This window comes from Orcinus orca, chromosome 13 (assembly GCF_937001465.1).
Source record: "Orcinus orca chromosome 13, mOrcOrc1.1, whole genome shotgun sequence".
Lineage (NCBI taxonomy): Eukaryota > Metazoa > Chordata > Mammalia > Artiodactyla > Delphinidae > Orcinus > Orcinus orca.
The window spans coordinates 45317348-45343437 of record NC_064571.1 but is presented as its reverse complement, the minus strand read 5'-3'; the positions used below and the strand labels follow the sequence as shown (position 1 = coordinate 45343437).

Sequence of the window (26090 nt, the reverse complement as noted above, 5' to 3'; positions counted from 1 at the left end):
TATTGTCATATATTATTATTGTTATTTTAAATAAGCAATACAAATAATTACCAAGAGTCATTTCTAGGTAAAATTGTGCTTTTTTGGTGGGGCTGATTCCCTAAAAGAAGAAAAAGTTAAAAAGACCATAGTTACAAAGATAATAGCTTAGAACATTTTTTAAAAGTTATAGATCTTAATAAACTTATTTGTACTTCTTGATGAACTAGAATAGTGAAAAATAAGTGTTTCAGTTGACTTGATATTCTTCTGTATGGTCTTTGGTTTTGAACAGGTGTATTACCTGACTGCTTAACAGATGGTTCTGATGTGGTCAGTGACCTTGAACAGGAAGAGATGAAAATCCTGAGAGAAGTTCTTAGGTATGCTTCTTTAATTATTTTTTGAATGGATCATTAGTAATATTACAATATTATCTGCATATGTGCTTTTTACTCAAAAAAATACTGTGAACTAGTAAAATATCTAAATTCTCTCCTAAAGACGATGAAAATGATTTATCATTTTATTTGTTTATAATTATGTATATATTACATTTCTTAATGGACAGAAAAAATTATTTTCAGATGACTCATACCAGATCAGCGCAGATGGGAGGGTCTTCCTCCACTCCCATCATGGGAATAGGAAACTAGCCACCAATGGGAACAAGATGCAGTAGACCCAGCCTGATGCCTGGAAGGGCTGTAGTGGCCTGAGATAAGCAGGAAACTCCTTGGCTTCTGGATCTGGGTATTAGAGGAGGCTTATGCCAGGTGTCTCACAGTAGGAGGTTGAATATCCAGACTCCACAGACCAAATAGCTGACTCTTTGCTGGTCTCTTTCTTGCCTCAGTTACGTGATTCTCAGCCAAATGCCTGGCATGGAATGTGCAGCCCACTAAAGGGGCATTTCCCCTCTTGGGCCTGTTGTCCCCTGACCCCTATGGGAGTTTTAGAAGGGAGGGGCAATTGAAGCACTTAATATTTAAATCTATGGGAATGTATAGGTTTAAGGCAAAAGGATACCTGCAGCTATTTGTGTCCCCTGCAGAATGGGGCCTTGGCATTTGGTGGCCCTGGCTCTCCACTCTAACCACATACATGACCGTCTTCTAGCATCCTGTAGTCCTCCCACCTACCCAACTTGTCCCCAGTTCCAAAGCAGGAGGGAGGTTAGGCAGGATGGTGGTTAGGAGGATGGGCCTAGTGGGGGACTGTGGAAGGAGCTGTAGGACTTTGTGCTGCATTTCAGGAGATTTGCGTGGTTGTGGGGAGGGAGGCAAGTTTGCGGGTAAAACCCGGCCTTTCCTGCCAGGTCCTCCTTTCCATGGCGACGGCAAATGGGAGCCTGAGACAACACACAACGCTCTGAGTTGAAAGATTTGAAGAGTTCAGGATATTTGGTAATAGGTTTAGAGGACTGTCAGTTTTGACTTGTACTGGTTGCTTCTTGGTTGATTGGTGGTTTGAAAACTGGTCAGCATTGTGCTTTTAGATTTTACTGTGTTTTCTACGAGCTTCTGGGGGTGGTGTACTACTGTATAAGCAGTGGAGCTTAATCATGAACATGTATGAGAGTTGAATTGGCTATTTTCCTAAATCAGACTTCCCTCAGTGAGCAGTTTACAAAAGCTGATAGGGCTTTGGCATAATGGCATCAGGAGAGCTGTGTGGTAGCTCAGATGCCATGGAAAAACTAGAATGAGGGGAGAAATGGATCTTAGGAGGAATGTAACTGATCAGTCTAAAGAGAGAGATCGAAGTCCATATTCATGAGATTTGCCATTCAGATTTGGGTTTAGGATTTCAAACCTGTTGATCTTTGTTCAGCTAGGGGTCCTTCACATCTCCAGAGGAAATAGGTAAACCTGTATTTTATGTGGCTAACTATATTGTGCTGTTTATGCCTATGTATGTCTTTCTCAGTTGATTGTAAGCTGCTTTAAGTTAAGCCTGATTATTTCCATCTTTGTTTCCAAAATTTCTTGCACATATTGTAAGCTTAGGTTAGCATGTTTCTTGTTGAATATTTGTTCTTTGACCAAAAGAGAAAGTTTACTTTTCTACTTTATTTTTGTATATTTCAGAAAATCGAAAGAAGAATATGACCAGGAGGAAGAAAGAAAGAGTAAAAAGCAGGTGCCTACAAAACATATTAATATAATAGAAATATTTCATTGCTGTTATCCCTTAGGTTTACACCTGGGTTTTCTATTAAACTTTAAGCTTAGGTGGAACGACACAGTTCCTCAGAGTATTTATATTTTCTTGGCAATTCTGAGCATTTATACTTAACTTTATAACTTTATTCACTTTATAATTCATCCAGCGACCTACCTTTTAAATTCCCGATAAAGAATGAGATTGTTCACTCCAAAAAAACTGTATGTAATACCATTCAGATTTTGGGGAATTTTTAATAGAAATTCCCCTTAATTTTATGAATAAAATGATTAAGAAAAACATTTTACTTCCCCACTCACCTTGATTCCTTTACTATTTTGAAACACCATCTGCAGCTAATACTGAGGGTCCCTTGTAGACTTTAACATTGCCAGCTTGAAGCAGAATGATTCAGTTTCACATTTCCTGGCATACTCCTCTTTCATTAAGAACTGTTTCCATAAAGGGCCTAATCTTTCCTAAGGATCAATTAAACATGTATCTGGCTGAGGTGAGGGAAGATAATATTTATTTTTTCCTCCCCCCTTTTCTAGCTGCTTCTCTTTCCACATTTTCTCAAATCTCCCTGAAGGGAGAGTGAAACCTAATATAAACTAATTCTCAGTTGCTTGAAAGTCATTTTCCTTTTTTTCCTTCAATGACTGTGATACCTGCTTGTATCATTTACTATATTTGAAAAAACCTATTTTACTCCAAGGTAACCAATGAAGAGCAAAAGAGAGATGTTTTGGGATTTAGAGGGGATTTATGTATCTTTGAGTAAATCTCCGTTTAGTAAATGGAGGTGAAATTCATAGATAATAATATTTTTTAATGTAGGAGTATAGAACAGAAACTCGTTCAAAACTGCTCTCAGAAGACAGTAGTACTGGGAATTCCCTGGTGGTCCAGAGGTTAAGACTTCGCACTTCCACGGCAGGCGGTGCCGGTTTGATCCCTGGTTGGGGAACTAAGATCCCACAGGCCGGGCGATGTGGCCACAGACACACACACAAAAAGACAGTAGTATTGACTTTCTGATTTATATATAAACTATATCAGGCTTCTTGAATAATAATATGTTTTGGGGCGTATGGTTTTTTTAGACTTCTTTTAATGGAAATTTTCAAGCACACAAAAGTAGAGCTGATAATAATTTCAGTCTTCATGTTTCCATCACTCAACATATAGAGACTTATGATTTAGGTATTCATGAATTACCTGAAAAGTTACATGTGATTGGATTTTCCTGTTTTTAAGGAAAAATGAAGTATCAGTTTACTTGGTTCTTTCCAAGATTTAAACGATCTCTTTGGTTTAAATATAGTATCCCATTTTAGAAATGGAAATACAGGCATATCTCAGAGATGTTGTGAGATCGGTTCTAGACTATTGCAATAAAGCGAAGATGGCAATGAAATAAGTCACAAAAGTATTTTGGTTTCCCAGTGCATATAAAGGTTATGTTTACACTATACTGTAGTCTATTAATTGTGCAGTAGCATTATGTCTAAAAAAACAATGTACATACCTTCATTAAAAATTATATTTATTGCTGGGACTTCCCTGGTGGTCCAGAGGTTAAGACTTTGCACTTCCACTGCAGGGGCCACCGGTTCGATCCCTGGTCGGGGAACTAAGATCCCACATGCTGTGTGGTGCGGCCAAAGAGGAAAAAGAAAAATATTATTTTATTGCTAAAAAATGCTAACCATCATCTGAACCTTCAGCAAGCTGTAATCTTTTTGCTGGTGGAGGGCCTTGCCTCGATGTCGATGGCTGCTGACTGACCAGGGTGGTGGTTACTGAAGGTTGGGGTGGATGTGGCAGTTTCTTAAGATAAGACAACAATGAAGTTTGTCGCATTATTTGACTCTTCCTCTCATGAACAATCTCACAGTAGCATGAAGTGCTGTTTGATGGCATCTTACCCACAGTAGAACTTCTTTCAAAATTGGAGTCAATCTTCTCAAACCTGGCTGCTACTTTATCAACTAAATTTGTGTAATATTCTAAATCCTTTGGTGTCATTTCAATAATCTTCACAGCATCTTCCCCAGGAGCAGATTCCATCTCAAGAAACCACTCTCTTTGCTCATCCATAAGAAGTAACTCCTCATCCATTCAAGTTTTATCATGAGAATGCACCAATTCAGGCACATCTCCAGCCTCCACTTCTAATTCTGGTTCTCTTGCTGTTTCCTCCACATCTGCAAAACTTCCTCCACTGAAATCTTGAAGCCCTCTAAGTCATCCATGAGGGTTGGAATCAATTTCTTCTAAATTCCTGTTAATGTTCATATTTTGACCTCTTTCCATGAATCATGAATGTTCTTAATGGCATATAGAACTGTGAATCCTTTCCAGAAGGATTTCAATTGACTTTGCCTAGATCCATTGGAGAAATCATCATCTGTGGCAGCTATAGCCTTACGAAATGTATTGCTTAAAGAATGAGACTTGAAAGTTGAAATTACTCCTTGATCCATGAGATGTAGAACGGATGTTGTGTAGCAGGCATGAAAACAACATGAATCTTGTTGTACACCTCCATCAGAGCTCTTGGGTATCCAGGTGCATTGTCAATGAGTAGTTAATATTTTGAAAGGAATCTTTTTTTTCTGAGGAGTAGATCATAACAGTGGGCTTCAAGTATTCAGTAAACCATGTTGTAAACAGATGTGCTGTAATCCAGGCTTTGTTGTTCCATTGATAGAGCACAGGGAGAGTAGATTTAGCATAATTCTTAAGGGCCTTATGATGTTCAGAACAGTAAATGAGCATTGGCTTCAACTTCAAGTCACCAGCTGCATTAGCCCCTAATAAGAGAACCTGTCCTTTGAAGCTTTAAAGCCAGGCACTGACTTATCCTCTCCAGCTAGGAAAGTCCTATATGGCCTCTCCTTCCAGTAGTAGGCTGTTTCATTTGCATTGAAAATCTGTTGTTTAGTGTAACCACCTTCATTAATTTTGTTAGTGAGATCTTCTGGATAGCTTGCTGCAGCTTCTGCATAAGCACTTGCTGCCTCATCCTGTACTTTTGTGTTACAGAGACAGCTTCTTTCCTTCAGCCGCATGAACCACCCTCTGTTAGTTTCACACTCTTCTTCTGCATCTTCCTCACATCTCTCAGCCTTCATAGAACTGAAGAGAGTTAAAGGCTTGAACTGAAGAGAGTTAAAGGCTTGCTCTGGATTAGGCTTTGGCTTATGGGAGTGTTGTGGCTGGTTTGATCTTTTATCCAGACCACTAAGAGTTTCTCCATATCAGCAATAAGGCTGTTTCACTTTCTTATCATTCATGTGTTCACTGGAGTATCACTTTTAATTTCCTTCAAGAGCTTTTCCTTTGCATTCACAACTTGGCTAACTGTTTGGTACAAGAGGCCTAACCTTTGGCCTATCTCAGCTTCCTTTTTTCTTAACATCATTATTGGAGTGTAATTGCTTTACAATGGTGTGTTAGTTTCTGCTGTATAACAAAGTGAATCAGCTATACATATACATATATCCCCATATCTCCTCCCTCTTGAGTCTCCCTCCCTCCCACCCTCCCTATCCCACCCCTCTAGGTGGTCACAAAGCACCGAGCTGGTCTCCCTGTGCTATGCGGCTGCTTCCCACTAGCTGTCTACTTTACGTTTGGTAGTGTATATGTGTCCATGCCACTCTCTCACTTTGTCACAGCTTACCCTTCCCCCTCCCTGTGTCCTCAAGTCCATTCTCTAGTAGGTCTGCGTCTTTATTCCCGTCCTGCCCCTAGGTACTTCGTGGCCACTTTTTTTTTTTTTTTAGATTCCATATATATGTGTTAGCCTACGGCATTTGTTTTTCTCTTTCTGACGTACTTCACTCTGTATGACAGACTCTAGGTCCATCCACCTCACTAGAAATAACTCAATTTCGATTTTTTTTATGGTTGAGTAATATTCCATTGTATATGTGCCACATCTTCCTTAGCAATTCATCTGTTGATGGACACTTAGGTTGCTTCCATGTCCTGGCTATTGTAAATAGAGCTGCAATGAACATTGTGGTACATGACTTTTTGAATTATGGTTTTCTCAAGGTATATGCCCAGTAGTGGGATTGTGGGTCATATGGTAGTTCTATTTTTAGTTTTTTAAGGAACCTCCTGTTCTCCATAGTGGCTGTATTAATATACATTCCCACCAACAGTGCAAGAGGGTTTCCTTTTCTCCACACCCTCTCCACATTTATTGTTTGTACATTTTTTGATGATGGCCATTCTGACTGCTGTGACGTGATACCTCATTGTAGTTTTGATTTGCATTTCCCTAAAGATTAATGATGTTGAGCATTCTTTCATGTGTTTGCTGGCAATCTGTATATCTTCTTTGGAGAAATGTCTATTTAGGTCTTCTGCCCATTTTTGGATTGGGTTGTTTGTTTTTCTGATATTGAGCTGTATGAGCTGCGTGTAAATTTTGGAGATTAATCCTTTGTCAGTTGCTTCATTTGCAAATATTTTCTCCCATTCTGAGGGTTGTTTTTTTGTCTTGTTTATGGTTTCCTTTGCTGTGCAAAAGCTTTGAAGTTTCATTAGGTCCATTTGTTTATTTTTGGTTTTATTTCCATTTCTCTAGGAGGTGGGTCAAAAAGGATCTTGCTGTGATTTATGTCATAGAGTGTTCTGCCTATGTTTTCCTCTAAGGGTTTTATAGTGTCTGGCCTTACATTTAGGTCTTTAATCCATTTTGAGTTTATTTTTGTGTGTGGTGTTAGAGAGTGTTCTGATTTCATTCTTTTACATGTAGCTGTCCAGTTTTCCCAGCACCACTTACTGAAGAGGCTGTCTTTTCTCCATTGTATATTCTTGGCTCCTTTATCAAAAATAAGGTGACCATATGTGTGTGGGCTTATCTCTGGGTTTTCTATCCTGTTCCATTGATCCATGTTTCTGTTTTTGTGCCAGTACCATACTGTCTTGATTACTGTACCTTTGTAGTATACTCTGAAGTCAGGGAGCCTGATTCCTCCAGATCCGTTTTTCTTTCTCAAGATTGCTTTGGCTATTCGGGGTCTTTTGTGTTTCCATACAAATTGTGAAATTTTTTGTTTTAGTTCTGTGAAAAACGCCATTGGTAGTTTGATAGGGATTGCATTGAATCTGTAGATTGCTTTGGGTAGTATAGTCATTTTCACAATGTTAATTCTTCCAGTCAAAGAACATGGTACATCTCTCCATCTGTTTGTATCGTCTTTAATTTCTTTCATCGGTGTCTTATAGTTTTCTGCATACAGGTCTTTTGTCTCCTTAGGTAGGTTTATTCCTATGTGTTTTATTCTTTTTGCATTGGTAAATGGGAGTGTTTCCTTAATTTCTCTTTTAGATTTTTTATTGTTAGTGTATAGGAATGCAAGAGGTTTCTGTGCATTAATTTTGTATCCTGCTACTTTACCAAATTCGTTGATTAGCTCTAGTAGTTTTCTTGTAGCGTCTTTAGGATTCTCTATGTATAGTATCATGTCATCTGCAAACAGTGACAGCTTTACTTCTTCTTTTCCAATTTAGATTCCTTTTATTTCTTTATCTTCTCTGATTGCTGTGGCTAAAAATTCCAAAGCAATGTTGAAAAATAGTGGTGAGAGTGGGCAACCTTGTCTTGTTCCTGATCTTGGAGGAAATGGTTTCAGTTTTTCACCATTGAGGACAATGTCGGCTGTGGGTTTGTCATATATGGCCTTTATTATGTTGAGGTAAGTTCCCTCTGTGCCTACTTTCTGGAGGGTTTTTTATCATAAATCGGTGTTGGATTTTGTCGAAAGCTTTTTCTGCATCTATTGGGATGATTATATGGTGTTTATTCTTCAGTTTGTTAATATGGTGTATCACATTGATTGATTTGCATATATTGAAGAATCCTTGCATTCCTGGGATAAACCCCACTTGATCATGGTGTATGATCCTTTTAATGTGCTGTTGGATTCTGTTTGCTAGTATTCTGTTGAGGATTTTTGCATCTATGTTCATCAGTGATATTGGCCTGTAGTTTTCTTTCTTTGTGACATCTTTGTCTGGTTTTTGTATCAGGGTGATGGTGGCCTCGTAGAATGAGTTTAGGAGTGTTCCTCTCTCTGGTATATTTTGGAAGAGTTTGAGAAGGATAGGTGTTAGCTCTTTTCTACATATGTGATAGAATTTGCCTGTGAAGCCCTCTGGTCCTGGGCTTTTGTTTGTTGGAAGATTTTTAATCCCAGTCGCAATTTCAGTGCCTGTGATTGGTCTGTTTGTATTTTCTATTTCTTTGTGGTTCAGTTTCACAAGTTTGTGCATTTCTAAGAATTTGTCCATTTCTTCCAGGTTGTCCATTTTATTGGCATATAGTTGCTTATAGTAATCTCTCATGATCCTTTGTATTTCTGCAGTGTCAGTTGTTACTTCTCCTTTTTCATTTCTAATTCTATTGATTTGAGTCTTCTCCCTTTTTTTCTTGATGAGTCTGGCTAATGGTTTATCAATTTTGTTTATCTTCTCAAAGAACCAGGTTTTAGTTTTATTGATCTTTGCTATTGTTTCCTTCATTTCTTTTTCATTTATTTCTGATCTGATCTTTATTATTTCTTTCCTTCTGCTAACTTTGGGGTTTTTTTTTTTGTTATTTCTCTAATTGCTTTAGGTGTAAGGTTAGGTTGTTTATTTGTGATATTTCTTGTTGCTTAAGGTAGGAGTGTATTGCTGTAAATTTCTGTCTTAGAACTGCTTTTGCTGCATCCCATAGGTTTTCGGTTGTCATGTTTTCATGTCATTTGTTTCTAGGTATTTTTTGATTTCTTCAGTGATCTCTTGGTTATTAAGTAGTGTATTGTTTAGCCTCCATGTGTTTGTATTTTTTACAGATTTTTTCCTGTAATTGATATCTAGTCTCATAGCATTGTGGTCAGAAAAGATACTTGATACGATTTCAATTTTCTTAATTTTACGAAGGGTTGATTTGTGACCCAAGATATGATCTATCCTGGATAATGTTCCATGAGCACTTTAGAAGAAAGTGTATTTTGTTGTTTTGGGATGGAATATCCTATAAATATCAACTAAGTCCGTCTTGTTTAATGTATCATTTAAAGCTTGTGTTCCTTATTTATTTTCATTTTGGATGATCTGTCCATTGGTGAAAGTGGGGTGTTAAAGTCCACTACTATGATTGTGTTACTGTCGATTTCCCCTTTTATGGCTGTTAGCATTTGCCTTATGTGTTGAGGTGCTCCTATGTTGGGTGCATAAATATTTACAATTGTTATATCTTCTTCTTGGATCAATCCCTTGATCATTATGTAGTGTCCTTCTTTGTCTCTTGTAATAGTCTTTGTTTTAAAGTCTATTTTGTCTGATATGAGAATTGCTACTTCATCTTTCTTATGACTTCCATTTGCGTGGAATATCTTTTTCCATCCTCTCACTTTCAGTCTGTACGTGTCCACAGGTCTGATGTGGGTCTCTTGTAGACAGCATATATACAGGTATTGTTTTTGTATCCATTCAGCCAGTCTATGTCTTTTGGTTGGAGCATTTAATCTATTTACATTTAAGGTAATTATCGATATGTATGTTCCTATTACCATTTTCTTAATTGTTTTGGGTTTGTTTTTGCAGGTCTTTTCCTTCTCTTTTGTTTCCTGCCCAGAGAAGTTCCTTTAGCGTTTGTTGTGAAGCTGGTTTGGTGGTGCTGAATTCTCTTAGCTTTTGCTTGTCTGTAAAGGTTTTAATTTCTCCATCGAATCTGAATGAGATCCGTGCTTGGTAGAGTAATCTTGGTTGTAGGTTTTTCCGTTTCACCCCTTTAAATATGTCCTGCCACTCCCTTCTGGATTGCAGAGTTTCTGCTGAAAGATCAGCTGTTAACCTTATGGAAATTCCCTTGTATGTTATTTGTTGTTTTTCCCTTGCTACTTTTAATACTTTTTTCTTTGTATTTAATTTTTGATAGTTTGATTAATATGTGTCTTGGTGTGTTTCTCCTTGGATTTATCCTGTATGGGACTCTCTGTGCTTCCTGGACTTGATTAACTATTTCCTTTCCCATATTAGGGAAGTTTTCAACTATAATCTCTTCAAATATTTTCTCAGTCCCTTTCTTTTTCTCTTGTTTTTCTGGGACCCCTATACTTCGAATGTTGGTGCATTTAATGTTTTCCCAGAGGTCTCTGAGACTGTACTCAATTCTTTTCATTCTTTTTTCTTTATTCTGCTCTGCAGTAGTTATTTCCACTATTTTATCTTCCAGGTTACTTATCCGTTCTTCTGCCTCAGTTACTCTGCTATTGATTCCTTCTAGAGAATTTTTAATTTCATTTATTGTGTTGCTCATCATTGTTTGTTTGCTCTTTATTTCTTCTAGTTCCTTGTTAAACGTTTCTTGTATTTTTTCCATTCTATTTCCAAGATTTTGGATCATCTTTACTATCATTATTCTGAATTCTTTTTCAGGTAGACTGCCTATTTCCTCTTCATTTGTTAGGTCTGGTGGGTTTTTACCTTACTCCTTCATCTGCTGTGTGTTTCTCTGTCTTCTCATTTTGCTTAACTTACCGTGTTTGGGGTCTCCTTTTCGCAGGCTGCAGGTTCGTTGTTACCATTGTTTTTGGTGTCTACCCCCAGTGGCTAAGGTTGGTTCATTGGGTTGTGGAGGCTTCCTGGTGGAGTGGACTGGTACCTGTGTTCTGGTGGATGAGAGTGGATCTTGTCTTTCTGGTGGGCAGGACCGAGTCTGGTGGTGTGTTTTGGGGTGTCTGTGACCTTATGATTTTAGGCAGCCTCTCTGCTAATGGGTGGGGTTGTGTTCCTGTCTTGCTAGTTGTTTGGCATCAGGTGTCTGGCACTGTAGCTTGCTGGTTGTTGAGTGGAGCTGGGTCTTGGCGTTGAGATGGAGATCTCTGGGAGAGCTCTCGCCGATTGATATTACGTGGAGCTGGGAGGTCTCTGGTGGGTCAATGTCCTGAACTCGGCTCTCCCACCTCAGAGGCACAGGCCTGACACCCGGCCAGAGCACCAAGACCCTGTCATCCACACGGCTCAGAATAAAAGGTAGAAAGAAAGAAAGAAAGAAAGAAAAATATAATAATAATATAAAATAAAGTTATTAAAGTAAAAAATAATTTTAAAAAAAGTAATAAAAAGAAAGAGAGAAGAGAGCAACCAAACCAAAAAACAAATCCACCAATGATAACAAGTGCTAAAAACTATACTAAAAAAACCCCCCAAAAAACGGACAGACAGAACCATAGGACAAATGGTAAAAGCAAAGCTATACAGACAGTCACACACAGAAGCATACACATACACACTCAGAATAAGAAAAAAGGGAAAAAAAAAAAATCGTTGCTCCCAAAGTCCACTGCCCCAATTTGGGATGATTCGTTGTCTATTCAGGTACTCCACAGATGCAGGGTACATCAAGTTGATTGTGGAGATTTAATCCGCTGCTCCTGAGGCTGATGGGAGAGATTTCCCTTTCTCTTCTTCTTCTTTTTTTTTTTTTTTTTTTTTTTTTGCGGTACGCGGGCCTCTCACTGCTGTGGCCTCTCCCGTTGCGGAGCACAGGCTCCGAACACGCAGGCTCAGTGGCCATGGCTCACGGGTCCAGCCGCTCTGCGGCATGTGGGATCCTCCCAGAACAGGGCACAAACCCGTGTCCACTGCATAGGCAGGCGGACTCTCAACCACTGCGCCACCAGGGAATCCCTACCTTTCTCTTCTTTGCTCGCACAGCCCAGGGGTTCAGCTTTGGATTTGGCCCTGCCTCTGTGTGTAGGTCGCCTGAGGGCGTCTGTTCTTTGCTCAGACAGGACGGGGTTAAAGGAGCAGCTGATTTGGGGGCTGTGGCTCACTCAGGCCGGTGGTTGGGGGGAGAGAGGGGCACGGAGTGCGGGGCGGGCCTGCGGTGGCAGAGGCTGGAGTGATGTTGCACCAGCCTGAGGCGCGCCGTGCGTTCTCCCGGGGAAGTTGCCCCTGGATCACAGGACCCTGGCAGTGGCGGGCTGCACAGGCTCCCCGGAAGGGGGGTGTGGATAGTGACCTGTGCTCACACACAGGCGTCTTGGTGGCGGCAGCAGCAGCCTTAGCGTCTCATGCCCGTTTCTGGTGTCAGCTCTGATAGCCGTGGCTTGTGCCCATCTCGGGAGCTCATTTAGGCGGTGCTCTGAATCCCCTCTCCTCATGTACCCGGAAACAAGAGTCTCTTGCCTCTTAGGCAGCTCCAGACTTTTTCCCAGACTCCCTCCCATCTACCTGTGGCGCACTAGCCCCTTCAGGCTGTGTTCATGCAGCCAACCCCACTCCTTTGCCCTCTGCACCCCTGTTGCTGTGCTCTCCTCCGTGGCTCCGAAGCTTCCCCTCTGCCACCCCCTATCTCCGCCAGTGAAGGGGTTTCCTAGTGTGTGGAAACTTTTCCTCCTTCACAGCTCCCTCCCAGAGGTGTAGGTCCCGTCCCTATTCTTTTGTCTCTGTGTTTTCTTTTTTCTTTTGTCCTACCCAGGTACATGGGGAATTTCTTGACTTTTGGGAAGTCTGAGGTCTTCTGCCAGTGTTCTGTAGCAGTTGTTCCACATGTAGATGTATTTCTGATGTATTGTGGGGAGGAAGGTGATCTTCATGTCTTACTCTTCTGCCATCTTGAAGGCTGTCCTATCTCAGCTTTCGACATGCCTTCCTCACTAAGCTTAATCATTTCTAGCTTTTGATTTAAAGTGAGAGACCCGTGATTCTCCTTTCACTTGAACACTTAGAGGTCACTGTAGGTTTATTAATTGGCCTAATTTCAACATTCTTGTGTCTCAGGGAATAGGGAGGTCTGAGGAGAGGGAGAGAAATGAGGGGACAGGTGGTCAGTGGAGCAGTTAGAGCACACACAACTTTCATCTATCAAGTTTCACCGTCTTACATGGGTTTGGTTTGTGGTGCCCCCAAACAGTTACAATAGTAACATCAAAGATTACTGATCCCTGATCACTATAACAAATATAATAATGAAAATTTGAAATATTGCAAGAATTACCAAAATGTGACACAGAGACATGAAATGAGCAATGCTGTTGGAAGAATGACACTGATAGACTTGCTTGATGCAGAGTTGCCACAAACCTTCAATTTGTAAAAAAATGGGATGTCTGTGAAACACAATAAATTGAAGTGCAATAAAATGAGGTATACCTGTAAACCAGTTTGTGGTTGCTTCAGGCATATCATAGTAGTGGTATTATTATTATATTTTTTAGATTATTTTAAGTGAAAAAGCACCTTATTAATCAGTGATTTTATTTCTTTTAGAGTATTTCTTGGTGTCTTGGTCAAGGTCACATGAGTAGTAAGAGTGAAGCCTAGGTTTGAACTCACTTCTTTCTGAATCCAAAGTCTTAACCAAACTAGTTATTCTTAGCACTGCATGATTGGAAATGAGAATGTTTACCTACCTCAAAAGTAGAAGATAAAAAATGGTGGAAACATCTTAAAAACTTTGGAAAAATAGAATCTCTGATTTATTATCCATTCAGTAGACAATAATTTTTTAAACTAATGTGTATGAATCCCTTAAGTAGTGAATTATTCAGAATTAATCTAAAGTATTTTTTAAATTATATTGTTGATTCCTGAAGCTATCAGAGGCTAAAACAGAAGAGCCTCCGATGCATGCCAATGAAACTGCAAAAATGAATAATTCCCAAGGGAATGGTGAACATTTTGCACACCCACCCTCAGGTAAGGTTGAAATGTACTGAAATTTCTGAATAATATGAATACATAAACACTGTAAAGAGAGTGTGTCACTTTCTCATACATACTTCACCCTCAAAAAGTGGCCATTGGTATTTAATGTTCTTTGTGAATTTAGCTAAAGTGGTTGCTTGTAGGAGATAGCTGACAGAGAGGGCGTAGCCCCCAAATTTCTAAGTAAAGCTTGGAACCCAGAGCCGTGATCAAAATTCCTTGGGGAAGCCCCCAGGCTTTATGCCATGACTACAGCATTCAAGGTATGTTCACATAACATTTGGTACTCTCTTCCTTGACCATAATTACATGGTGTTTGAGAGTTAGAAGCTGAAGAGGGAAAGATAATATTTTCCTACTGAATTAAAACACAATTAGAAAACAACAGGTAGCCAATTTATCTAGAAGTTGTCAGTAACTATTGTTGAAACCAAAATTGATGAGAATCCTTGTGGGAAATGTTAGTGGATGATCTTGTTCACTATGCAGCGAATCATTTTCAATATATGTTTTCTGATTTCCTTTATAAGAAGACAGGTAATTCTGAAACAGAACTTGAATCATGATCATGAATTTACTTCATTTTTTTAATGGATTTCTATGGTTTTTAGGTGCATGTCCTTTTATCAATTAAAAAAACGCATAACTCTGTGAGGTAGATATTATGGTCCTTATTTTTCTTTTATTTTTTTAAAATAAGAAATTCAAGGAACTTGAATGAGGTCCAAAATCACTGAGCTCTTAAATAGTGAAACTGTGACTTACCTTGGTCTTCTGACTCCAAATCTTGTGTTTTTCTACACTTTGTAGAAGTTTTATAATTGAGATAGATAGGCTTGTTGTGTATCCAGTGTTTTAAGGATCTAAATGCTTAGTTGATAAAACAATGGGGCATATGAAACAGAAGCAGGTTTATGAAGTTATCTGGCTTTTTCCTTCCTAGCAAATCTAATAATTCCTTTTCTTTTTTCATATTCTGCAGGTTCTGAGTAGAATAACCTCATTTGAATTATGTCTGTGAAAGCACCTGCTTTAGATTTGTTTGAGTGCTTTTAAAATTTGCTGGCCCAAACTTAGCTTTTTGTTTTATATAGACCTAAGTACATATACTGTTCTAATCTTGCGTCTGACATAATTTGAATACATTTGCTTATCTGACTATTAAGTGAAACTATTATAGAAAACTTAATCTCAAGCCATTTGTAACTCAGTTATGCACATTAGCGGTAGAGAAACTGGCAGATAATTTCAAAAGTAATGATTTTAATTTTTAAAAACTATTCTATTTTTTTAGAAAAATGAGTATATCTGATATTACGGGCAATCACTGCATACAAAGTGCCCATGAGAAAGGCCTAATGTGGGAGGAATCATAAAGGTGTTTGACCTCCTGCTTATCCCTTTGCTCATGTCTTTCCCTGGTTCCTGCTGGAAATGGATAGCATCTGTTCTCAGATTGACGCAGGGTTGCCAGTGATGAGATGATCTTTCTTTAAGCTAGCTGGCTTTCCGATTCTCCATTCTTAGAAATCAGAGAAGTTAAGTATTTTGGCTTCAGGTACTTTTCTCTCTAGTTAGAATATAAAAGGTGTTCATAACCAACAAAGTCAAGGAACTGTCCAGACCAAGTACATGAATTGAATATAAATGCTTATGTGCCTGGGATTCCCCCCTCTGCAGAATTTTACTGTCTCGTCCCCAGCTCTGTGGTTCCATATTTGGGGGCTAAGCCCACTACTGCTTAAAGTCACCATCATATGAATGGCATGTTTAATTTTGTCTGCATATTTTGACCAACTTGTTGAAGCTCATCTTCATTTCTGTTTAAGTTAGTTCTGAGCTAGTTCCCTGTCTAGGTTGGTTGGAGTGTTAGCGGCAGCCTCATCTCTTCCAGGGAGACTTCCCTTTCTGTCCAAGAGCCTGGAGAGCTTTTTCTTATTCTAACTTCCCTGGCACTGCAGTCAGTCCACTCACCCTGTGCTAAAGCAGTGATCCTTGGGCAAGTTTCTTGCTCCTGCAAAGTTCTATTTCTGGTTTTACCATGCTGGATTTTTAATCATTTAGAGACATGAATATCATGTTCTCCCATGATGCTTTTAGTTCTTGGCATTATTTTTATGTCTTTGCTTGTCTCACCAGCTGTCTTTCATAGTCCATGTATTACAGTGAAAATGTTTTATCTTAAAAAAAACCCACCTTATCTTATAATAAAAGATGTCTCAAAAGCAATTAGCATGTTAATCCTGTCTCTTGGCACAGTTACCAAATAACTGGAAGGTACTGAGTACTCATGTTATATCCGCTTCCAAGTTCTACTTACTGTATTTATTTATGTAGTTTTTTACATCTTTATTGGAGTATAATTGCTTTATAATGTTGTGTTAGTTTCTGCTGTACAATAAAGTGAATCAACTATATGTATACATATATCCTCATATCCCCTCCCTGTTGAGTCTCCATCCCACCCTTCCTATCCCATCCCTCTATGTCATCACAAAGCACCAAGCTGATCTCCCTGTTCTACTTACTTTAAAATCTTCATTTTTTAAATATGTTAGTAGGTTTATAGTTATCTTCAGTATGTAGTACAAATTATTGATATTACTGGCACTTATTCCTCCAATACAAAAAATTATAGCTTATTACAGTTTTTGCCTGCAAGCAAAAGTTTGAAAGCCAATTACATTGTAAGTAAGGGATTTTAGTGCACTGTTTATTTGGCTTGTATGGCAACCTTGTATTACATTTTACTGCAGTTCTGATCTTTAGACAAGAATTATATCTTTTTGTAGCTATAGTACCAAACAGCAGGAGCTTGGTATTTATTTGTTGAAATGTCATTATTCACAAGAACTGTAGTTCAAGCTCCTTGAGGACAGGGACCACATTTATTGTTCTCACCCAGTGCCTAGCACAATGTAGGCACTGAATCAATGCATGCTGAGTGAATGAGTATGAGAAAGACCAAAGTATTATTACCACTAGCTCATTTTGGTGAACCTAGTGTAATAACTTAATATTTCTTATAATATTCTAATTGGTCTCTGTCTGATTACTGCCAGAAGTTAAAGTGCATTCTGCTGATCAGTCAGTACAAACTTTGACAAGAAAGCTGGAAACGTTGCCTGAAAGTTCCTCCCTCCCACAAAAAGACCTGAAGATTCCTGGCTTTGAACATGCAAACATTGAGGGACCAATAGCAGTAAGTAAAAAATATTGCTTTTTAAGAACTATGAGCAAAATGATAAAGTACTATGAACAAACAATGTAAACAGCCATACACACTTGGCTTTTGTTGCGGTCTTGGACTCAAACTTCTAATTTAATCAGTCAGTGGGTATCTGTGCCACTTACGCAGACTTGATTTTTCCTTCTCTTATTTGACCCAGAATTTATCAACACTTGGAACAGAAGAGCTCCGGCAACGAGAACACTATCTGAAGCAGAAGAGAGATAAGTTGATGTCCATGAGAAAGGATATGAGGACTAAGCACATACAAAATTCGGAGCAGAAAGGAAAACCTGCTGGGGAGGTAGAGGTATGGCTAGCTCTAGTATGAGAAAATTTGCAAATCTACGGATGGGATTCTCAAAATCAACATATGTGCTCTTGTAGATCTATTCATATTAACCTCCTTGTTAGTGTAGCACCTGATAATAAGTCTTTTCTAGGCAGTGAGATGGTTGTGATAGGAGGATTTTGTGAAGTAGAAATGGTAGCAGTTTTATGATTCTTTACTTGCCCTGCTCTGAGCACTGAAGGGTCAGCCGTCTGTTTTACCTGAGCCTTTTGAAATATTTTATCATAGAGCAGCATCAGTACCCTAGCCACCACCTCTAAAAGGCTTCCCCAAGAAGAGATTTTTACAAAGAAGAGATTTAGGGAACTCAGTCCATGTGTGGCTTTTTTAAAAAATTTACTGAATGTTCTAATATTTGTTCAAGGCAGTATGTTAGGAATTTTAGAAAATGAACCCATCTTATTCTACTGTAGCCAATTTTTTTTCTTTTATTTTTTTTTAAGGAAATGACAGAGAAACCAGAAATGACAGCAGAGGAGAAGCAAACATTACTAAAGAGGAGATTGCTTGCAGAGAAACTTAAAGAAGAAGTTATTAATAAGTAATTTTAAGAACAATTTAGCAAAGCAGTTCAAAATTTCTTAAAAATAAATTATTTAATCCTTAAACAGAGCCTGTTAGTTTCAAATACTTGTGTTTGTAAATGCAAATATAACCTTATTGTTACTATTAAACATTTGAGGTAAAGGGTGGCGGGGAAGGCAGTTACTTATGCTGACCAGTTCAATACAAATTTCTGAATAATGTTCTCTCATGGAGAGAAGATATAGAAAGCTAACTGATAGTGCATTCCTTCATTCATTGTTTGTGCTAAGCATTGTGTTGCATGCTAAGGATACAGTAGCCTAGTAGATCGACAGGGTCCCTGCTTTCATGGGGCCAAGTGAAGAGCCAAGTGTTTGTTAGAAGGGAAAAGGGCAGTGTTTTATCATAAACAGGGTCCTGCGGCTGTCAGTATGGCTAGCATACAGACAGAATGAGGGGAGGGGGTTAGCACACAGAATTGGAGATAGGTAGGGTGCTGATTTGCAAGGCTTGTAGGGAATGTGAGGGTTTTAAACATTTTATAGTGGCAGTTGGAAGTCACTGAAAAGTTTTAAAGCAGGGAAGGTTCATGATGAAAATGTTCATTTAAAAAAGATGTGTGGCTGCTGTGTGGAAACTACTGGGTGAGTTAGAGTAGCTGTGGGTGAACAGGTATATAGGGTGATCAGTCTAATGAAAAGAGTGGTTCTCTGGGGTGGTGGTGGACAGATTTTAGCATCCCACATCGAGGCAGGCGCAAACAGGACTTTGAAAATAGACGTGGGGATGTTAAAAATACTCTATTATTCTTTCTAGAAGAGCTACCATTAAAACAGATAAAGGAACAACTGCCTGAGCCTGTTGACCTGAATTCTGCCATGGGTGTAGGTCTTCTGTGTGTGAAGTGATCCCAGGTAGTGTTCTGTTGTCCATTTGCTAAAAAATAACCAGAAATAGTAGGAGAGAAACCTTCCTTTCAGAAGCTTCCTGTGTTGTGTCATCCCATAAGCACCCTCTTTTCTAGTTACGGGCCACTCCTGAGTTTAACTTACAATTCCATTTTATCTCCTTAAATCTATCGTTATAAACTTTTTAAAAGGGATACCAAAATTACATTAGTTCCAACTTTCAACGTGCAGAGAAAACTCAGCATCACTTTATATTTGTCACATTTTCATCACAGATGGACAAGTTGAAAAACTAGTGGTTAAAACACAGAAATCTGTTCATGTAGCTTTTTATTAAAAATAGTTTCTATATTGCATACATGTTTACAGATATAATTTTAAGAGAACCTCAGGCATACAAATGTGGGCTCCGGCTTGCTTCACTGAGTGAAGATAAAGATAAAAATCTTGATCTGCCTGAGGGTAGACATTTAAGACAGCAGCTAACCTGTAATCTTAAATTAGTTATTCTTTCAAGGGTTATTTTTAAGTCTTGTTTTCGTATCATTGTGGGTGAGCATCTGTACCATGAAAAGTGTTTTCCTGTAATTCAACAAAACATTCACATTTCTGCTATAAGAAAAGTTTCTCCTATGATGATTTAAATGATTTAAAAGACTTGTGGCAGTTCTTCAGAAAGGAAAATTAAAGAAACTTCATAAGATACATAAAGATAATACTTCCTACTGGAACTTAAAATTACTTAATCAGGAAGAGTCAAGAGTAAATAGGGAAACGCTTTAGGGTTGGGCTTATTAGAGTCCAAGAGGAAATTTAATAAGAGCTAAGAAGAGTGAAGGGGCTTGATAAAATTTGCTTGAAAGAAAATGTATTCATATGGTAACTTTACTGATCTTGGTTTAAATCCTGATTCACTTGCCTTTATGAGGTGGAAGGTCTTTTTCAATATATGTACCTTTAATCAAAGAGGTGGTAAAAGCCCAATGCTGTGATGCTTTGGTGCTGGGACTTTATGTGTCCAAGGCATACCTTCTATGTGCAATTGACCCTTGTTTAGAATTCTTTCATTCAGATTGGTGTATGACACAGTGGTCTATAATAAATATCTATGGATAACTTACTGGCTTTAAAAAGATATTGTAAAATGGACACATCTCAAAATGGAGTTTACTTATATTTACAAGAAACCAAACAAAAGCAACAAACATAGAATTACAGGGTCACATTTTAATTCCTGAATTTTACAGGTCAGCATTAATATCACCACATGTATACAAATGGTGTAAAACAAGTACAGTGGTATTTTTAATACAAAATAAACATCTGTTTTATGGAAAAACTATACTTCGTATCTACACAGACAGCCCATCTTCCAAACAATAGCCAAAATTAAAATTAACTACAAAATCTCCAAAACAGGGGAAACTGCTTCAGTTTAAGCTATTCCAGGAAAAATGGACCCGTAACACATTACAAGGGTGATCTGAAGGCTGTAGCTGGAATTACTATTTTTAGTTTTTTGGTTTTTTTCTTCCCAATGCATTAAATTGTAGTTTGGGGGATGTTTTTCTCACTTCAGCATCTCAGATCATAGATGAGCAAACTAACATTAAAATATTTACAGTTAACTTGCTGTTCTAAAAATAAAACCTCTTAACTGTTTGCCTCAGTTTATTATTTTATATTCATTTACGTACATGGAATGTGCTTTTATTCTTAAAAAAAAAAGCAGCTTTCATATTACACCCTTGTTAGTTCTTGGAAAAGCTTCATGTGCTGCATACTCTGACACTGAAGTAACTTCTTGGATCAAAATGGCCTATAGATATTAAATGCCACTTAATTCAGCACTATTCTTTGTATGTTAGTCTTTACAAATTACACTTTAAAACTTGCCTGCAGCTCTGGAGAGAGACAACTTTATTAACAAAGCAGAAAGTGACTTCAAAGTATCTTCCACAAAAGATTGTACTGGTAGGCAGTTGAAAACATTCTGTTCAGTCCACTCCCATTTCTAGAGAAAATCATTCTGGAATACTACCATACTGATTCTTGGCATCTGTTATCTGTAAAAGTGCTGATTTTAAAGTTATATTAACAAAACTGCCCATTTTGAATCCAGCTTGTTTGTTTTCATCAAAATACACATTGAAAGTTCCTGGTGTAGAAAACTCAACATGTGCTGTAATACAGGGTGTATTTCCCTCTACCTACCAGTAAGGCTGAATTTCTGTTATATCTTCAAAGAAATGGTCCCAACAGCTTAACTTCATTTTTTATGATAGTTGAACTTGTTTTCCATAAAAATTTCTTTTAAAAAGAGGCAACTGATTAAAAGAACAACATGGCCAGCACCATTATACAAGTAATGTTATTGGGTTTGCAACTGAAGTTTTATAACTGTTTCTAAATCAGAAACCCTCCTGGAGCAATCCTGCATTAATATTATTTTATCAACTTTGTCCCTCCCCTAAACCATCCCAAAACCTGAGAGTTCCCTTGCTGAGAAGCTATCTCACAGGTTCTGGTTACTAACTTTTTTTTTGACAGCCTGAAAGGCAAACCCATTAATTACTAGCAAGTGATCAAGTTCCTGGGAAGCCTGATTTTTTTTTTTTTTACAGAGCTAAACTCTCCTAGCTGATATACTGAGTGTCTTTTGCTATTCCTTGTATATTTATAAGTTCAAGTGAGAAAGCTTTCTGATTCAGATTTTCAGCTCACTGAACAGCTGCAGCATTTTTGTACAACCACATGTTGAGGGTCCCCAGTAAATATTTTATGAGCCAAGACGAGGTCTCTTCCTGGGAGATGTTTCTTCTTCTTCATCGTCCTCTTCATCATCTGGATAATCCACTAAACCAACCAAACTTCCCTAATGAAGAATAAAAAAAAAATTAACATATGTAACAACAGAAAAAGCTAATTAGTACAAATGTAGTCACTTTTAAAGGTATTAGAAATCATTTTTCTAAACTAACCACATGTATCTGAAACAGATATATTTGAATTTGATAAAGGAACTGCTTGAAATTATGAACAGTTAGTAATAAGTACAACTGTTGGTATTCTTAGTTACCCTCAACTTTTTTATGGGATTTTTAATGATACCTCATAATTCAACTCAGCAAAATTTCACTGTGGAAAAATATCTCCAAACAGTAGGACTCACAAAGAATCATGACATTTGGAGCTAGAAGGACCTTGGAGATGAACTAGTTCATTTCTCTAACCTTACACGAGATGATAGCCAGCCAGTGACAAAAAGGTGCCTTTTAGTCTCTGTGTGTATATATATATATATATATATATATATATATATATACCTCATGTATATATTTCATCACTAAGTACACATCATTGTTTTTTCTGCTTTTTGAAGAATAATTTTAAATGGCTGATGATAATAAACACATGAAATGGTTCCTAAAAACTAATGACAAAAATTTAGGACTCTCTCTCTCTACCCAGAAGAAAAGGATCAGATATTTCAGGTGTTCGGCCTTTTATAAGTAATGGACCCCTTTGCAAATCCTATTAAAGCTCTGGACACTTCACCCAGACAATTAATATGTCCTCAGGTCTGCATTAATTTGAACCAATTCCATGAAATCTGTACACATACCTTACAGGTTAAGAGAGCTACTGTAAACCCTGCATCTAGTTCAAACCCTTAAGACCTCTAGGGGATAAGCAAGTACAATTGAAATGAGTCATATTTCAAACCTAAGTAGCTTCATACCTAAAGAATCCAGGCATCTAGCATTAACACTTTACCAGAATATAACTGAAACACTAATATTAATCAGCAAAGGGCTCTGAGCAGCTAGAAACAGTTATCAGAAAGTCTGTGAATCAAATAGAACTTAATAGTTAAGTGAGAATCTTTCTGCTTCTTTCTCAGCTTAACACACAAACTGTAAGCTGGATAAGCAAGAAGTAGTGTGGCTGAATTTAAAACAAAACGTAAAGCACTTGGCACAGTGCTTGGTATGTAGTTACTATTCAGTAATTGCTATTAGCTACTATTACTGTTATCATTATTTGTTATTTGGTTTCTAAGCCAAACAAGTTGGACGAAAGGAAGTAGAAGACATAATTACAGCATAAAAAGGCACCAGTCTGATATTCACACAGCAAATTAAGGAAAGTTTTACTTTTAATCCTATATATCATAATGTACAAACATTTCAGTTCCAAATGGTTAACATTTAAAATAATTTTTGGCATAAGATCAATAAATATTCTATCTGACACTCGGCTACACAATTTAGTTTTCAATTTTACCTCTATTATCTATACATATATATACCATAAACAAACTCATATTATACATTTAAAAAATCATGTTTACCATACAAAGAATAAAAATACAAAATATGAAATATTGGAAGTAAAAGGAACTATAAATCCACAGGTGCACACTGTGAGGAATTTGATAGGTTCCAGACTTTTAATATATAACTATAAATGTATTGCTTTTAAACAAATATCAGCTTTCAGTGTTAGTACACAAAGTTCTATTTCATTCTTTTAAACTCTAGTATTCCATGGTACGGATACACCGCCAAAGTTAAATTCCTTGTTGGACATTTAGATTGCTTTCCCAGGCATTATATTCTCTTCAAAAATTTTTGTTTCTGACAATATATCAACAAAGACAAAAAAGGAAAGGAGAAAACAGCAGATGAAAGCTGTTAAGACATTTTTGGAAAAAGAAATCAGAGGCAAAATAACTCAGTTTTAATGGAGAACGAAGTCAAGAAAGAAGGGTTTGCAGGGGGATATAGAAATAAGAAGCAAACTTACTTGTCTTAACTGCAGAAAAGACTAGGAAGTAAGGGAACCAAAATACTGGGGAAAGCAGGGAAGATGATTAACAGTTGAGTCAGTGAAACAGACAACTGAGTCCTCAATTCTACAATTCGTTCCCCTACCACACGCCTACCCCCACGGGGAGATTCCGGCTCCTCTACCACCACGAACCATAAAGGAAAAGCGACAGAAAGGCTCTGCACTTCAGGACTTCAGGCACAGTAAAGGGCAGGGGAAAGGTGCCAGTGTGAAACAGTAAATTCTGCATGCCAAGCAGAGACACGCCCACCTCCATTCTAAGCTTTCGTTCCCATCCAGGCTCTCAGAACACCAGCAGGTGAGCTTATACTCACCAGGTGTAGCAGACTAGCTATGCCTGTAAGAGCTAAGTGGCTCCACAGGGGAAAAACCCCAAACCACTAACACTCCCTAAAAAGAGCAGGGCATTTGCTCTAGTCTTTTATATGAAGTCCACATCAGTAGGCCCTTCTCATTGTTTTTAACTGCCTTATTTTAAAAATTGAGACATAATTCACATACCGTAAAGTTCACCCCCATGCAGTGTACAGTTCAGTGGTTTTAGTATATTCCCAAAGTTGTGTGACCGCTACCACTAATTCCAGAGTGTTTTCATCAACAACCACCCCCCAACACCTCTACCCATTAGTCACTTCCCATCCCTCCCTCCTTCCCAGCTCCAGGAAATCACAAATCTACTTTGTTTCTAAAGATTTGCTTATTTTGGACCAGTTCTTATAAACGGAAGCATACAATATGTGGCCTTTTGTGTTGGGCTTATTTCACTTAGCATAATGTTTTCGGGTTCATCTATGTTGTAGCATGTGTCAGTACTTCATTGCTTTTCCTTTTTATGGCAAAATAATATTCATCGTTACGGATATATCACATTTTGTTTATCCGCTCATCAGATGATAGACATTTGGGTTGTTCCCACTTTTTGGCTATTATGAATAATGCTGCTATTAATATTCATGTACAAGTTTTAGGGTGGACATATTATTTTCAGTTCTCTTGAGTATATACCTAGGAGTGGAATTTAACTTTTTGGGGAACTACCAGACTGTATTCTAATGCATTTGCACCATTTTATTGATACATTCCCATCAATAATGTATGAGTTGCAGTTTCTCACTAACACACGTTTTTGTCCATGTGTTTTATTATAGCTATTTTAGTGGGTGTGAAGTAGAATCTCGCTGTGGTTCTGATTTGCATTTTCCTGACTAATTTGCATTTTCCTGACTAATGATGCTGACCATTTTGTCATGTGCTTATATGCCCCATCTGTATATCTTCTTTGGAGAAATCTTTTTAAATGCCCATTTTAAAACCAGGTTGCTGTGTTGTGCTGGAGAGTTCTTTATATATTCTGGATACCAGTCCCTTATCAGATATATTTTCTCCCATTCTGTGGACTGCCTTTTCACCGTATGATAGTGTCCTTTGAAGCAAAGAAGTTTTTAATTTTGATGAAGTCTGATTTATCTGTTTTTTTCTTTTGTAACACTTGTGCTTTCTGTGTTATACCTAAGAAATCACTGCCTAGGGGAATTCCCTGGTGGTCCAGTGGTTAGGGCTCTGTGCTTCCACTGCAGGGGGTGCAGGCTCAATCCCTGGGGAACTAAGATCCCGCAAGCCTTGCGGTGAATAAAAACAAAAAGAAAAAAAAAAATCACTGCTTAATTTGAGGACATGAATATTTACACCTGTAGTTTTTTCTAAGTGTTTTATCCTTTTAATTCTTATATTTAAAACTTTTGTCTACTTTAAGTTTTGTAACATGGTGAGGGGCAGGGTCCAACTTCATTCTTTTGAATGCAGATATCCAAGTTGTCCTAACACCATGTTGAAAAGATGATTCTTTACCTCAGTGAATTGTCTTGGCAGTCTTGTTGAAAAGTCTACCTTTTTTTTTTTTTTTTTTTTTGGTGCTGTGAGCCTAGCAGATGAATTTATTTTATATTTTTGCTGCATAAATAGATTAGCACCTCACTGAGGCACTGCTCAAGGCTTTCTTTTTTTTCTTAGTTTTTATTTTTATTTTGTATTGGAGTATAGTTGACTAACAATGTTGATTAACAGGTGTATAGCAAAGTGATTCAGTTATACATATACATATGTATAACTGAGCAGAGTTCCCTGTGCTATACTGTAGGTCCTTGTTATCTATTTTAAATATAGCAGTGTGCGCATGTCAATCCCAAACTACCTTACTTTTTAATATGAAAGAAAATCCAAGCATCACCAGACACTTGAGAAACATTTCTACTATGAAAGAAGGGATCAAAACAACTGATGTAACAATAACAAAAACCTGTGAAGAAACAATGACTCTTTCTGAACTAAAACTGACAAATTAACAAATTTTAAG

The 26090-nt window shown here is 37.8% G+C and overlaps 2 protein-coding genes across 5 annotated transcripts in view; one reads left to right on the top strand and one right to left on the bottom strand.

Moving 5' to 3' along the window:
- Nucleotides 1-18062, top strand: part of CFAP36 (cilia and flagella associated protein 36) — a 32631-nt gene extending 14569 nt beyond the window's left edge. Inside the window, exons 5-10 of the mRNA XM_004284381.4 lie at nucleotides 275-362; nucleotides 2070-2121; nucleotides 13758-13860; nucleotides 16932-17071; nucleotides 17259-17408; nucleotides 17894-18062. Of these exons, the coding sequence (XP_004284429.1) occupies nucleotides 275-362; nucleotides 2070-2121; nucleotides 13758-13860; nucleotides 16932-17071; nucleotides 17259-17408; nucleotides 17894-17995 (635 nt within the window). The 3' untranslated portion in view covers nucleotides 17996-18062. The remainder of the gene's footprint in view (nucleotides 1-274; nucleotides 363-2069; nucleotides 2122-13757; nucleotides 13861-16931; nucleotides 17072-17258; nucleotides 17409-17893) is intronic.
- Nucleotides 18063-20090: 2028 nt separating this feature from the next.
- PPP4R3B (protein phosphatase 4 regulatory subunit 3B) overlaps nucleotides 20091-26090 on the bottom strand; it is a 63584-nt gene continuing 57584 nt past the window's right edge. For all 4 annotated transcript variants that reach the window (XM_033414202.2, XM_033414201.2, XM_004284384.4 and 1 more), the window contains one exon: nucleotides 20091-21758. In XM_033414202.2, coding sequence (XP_033270093.1) covers nucleotides 21663-21758 — 96 coding nt within the window. In that variant the 3' untranslated portion in view covers nucleotides 20091-21662. The remainder of the gene's footprint in view (nucleotides 21759-26090) is intronic.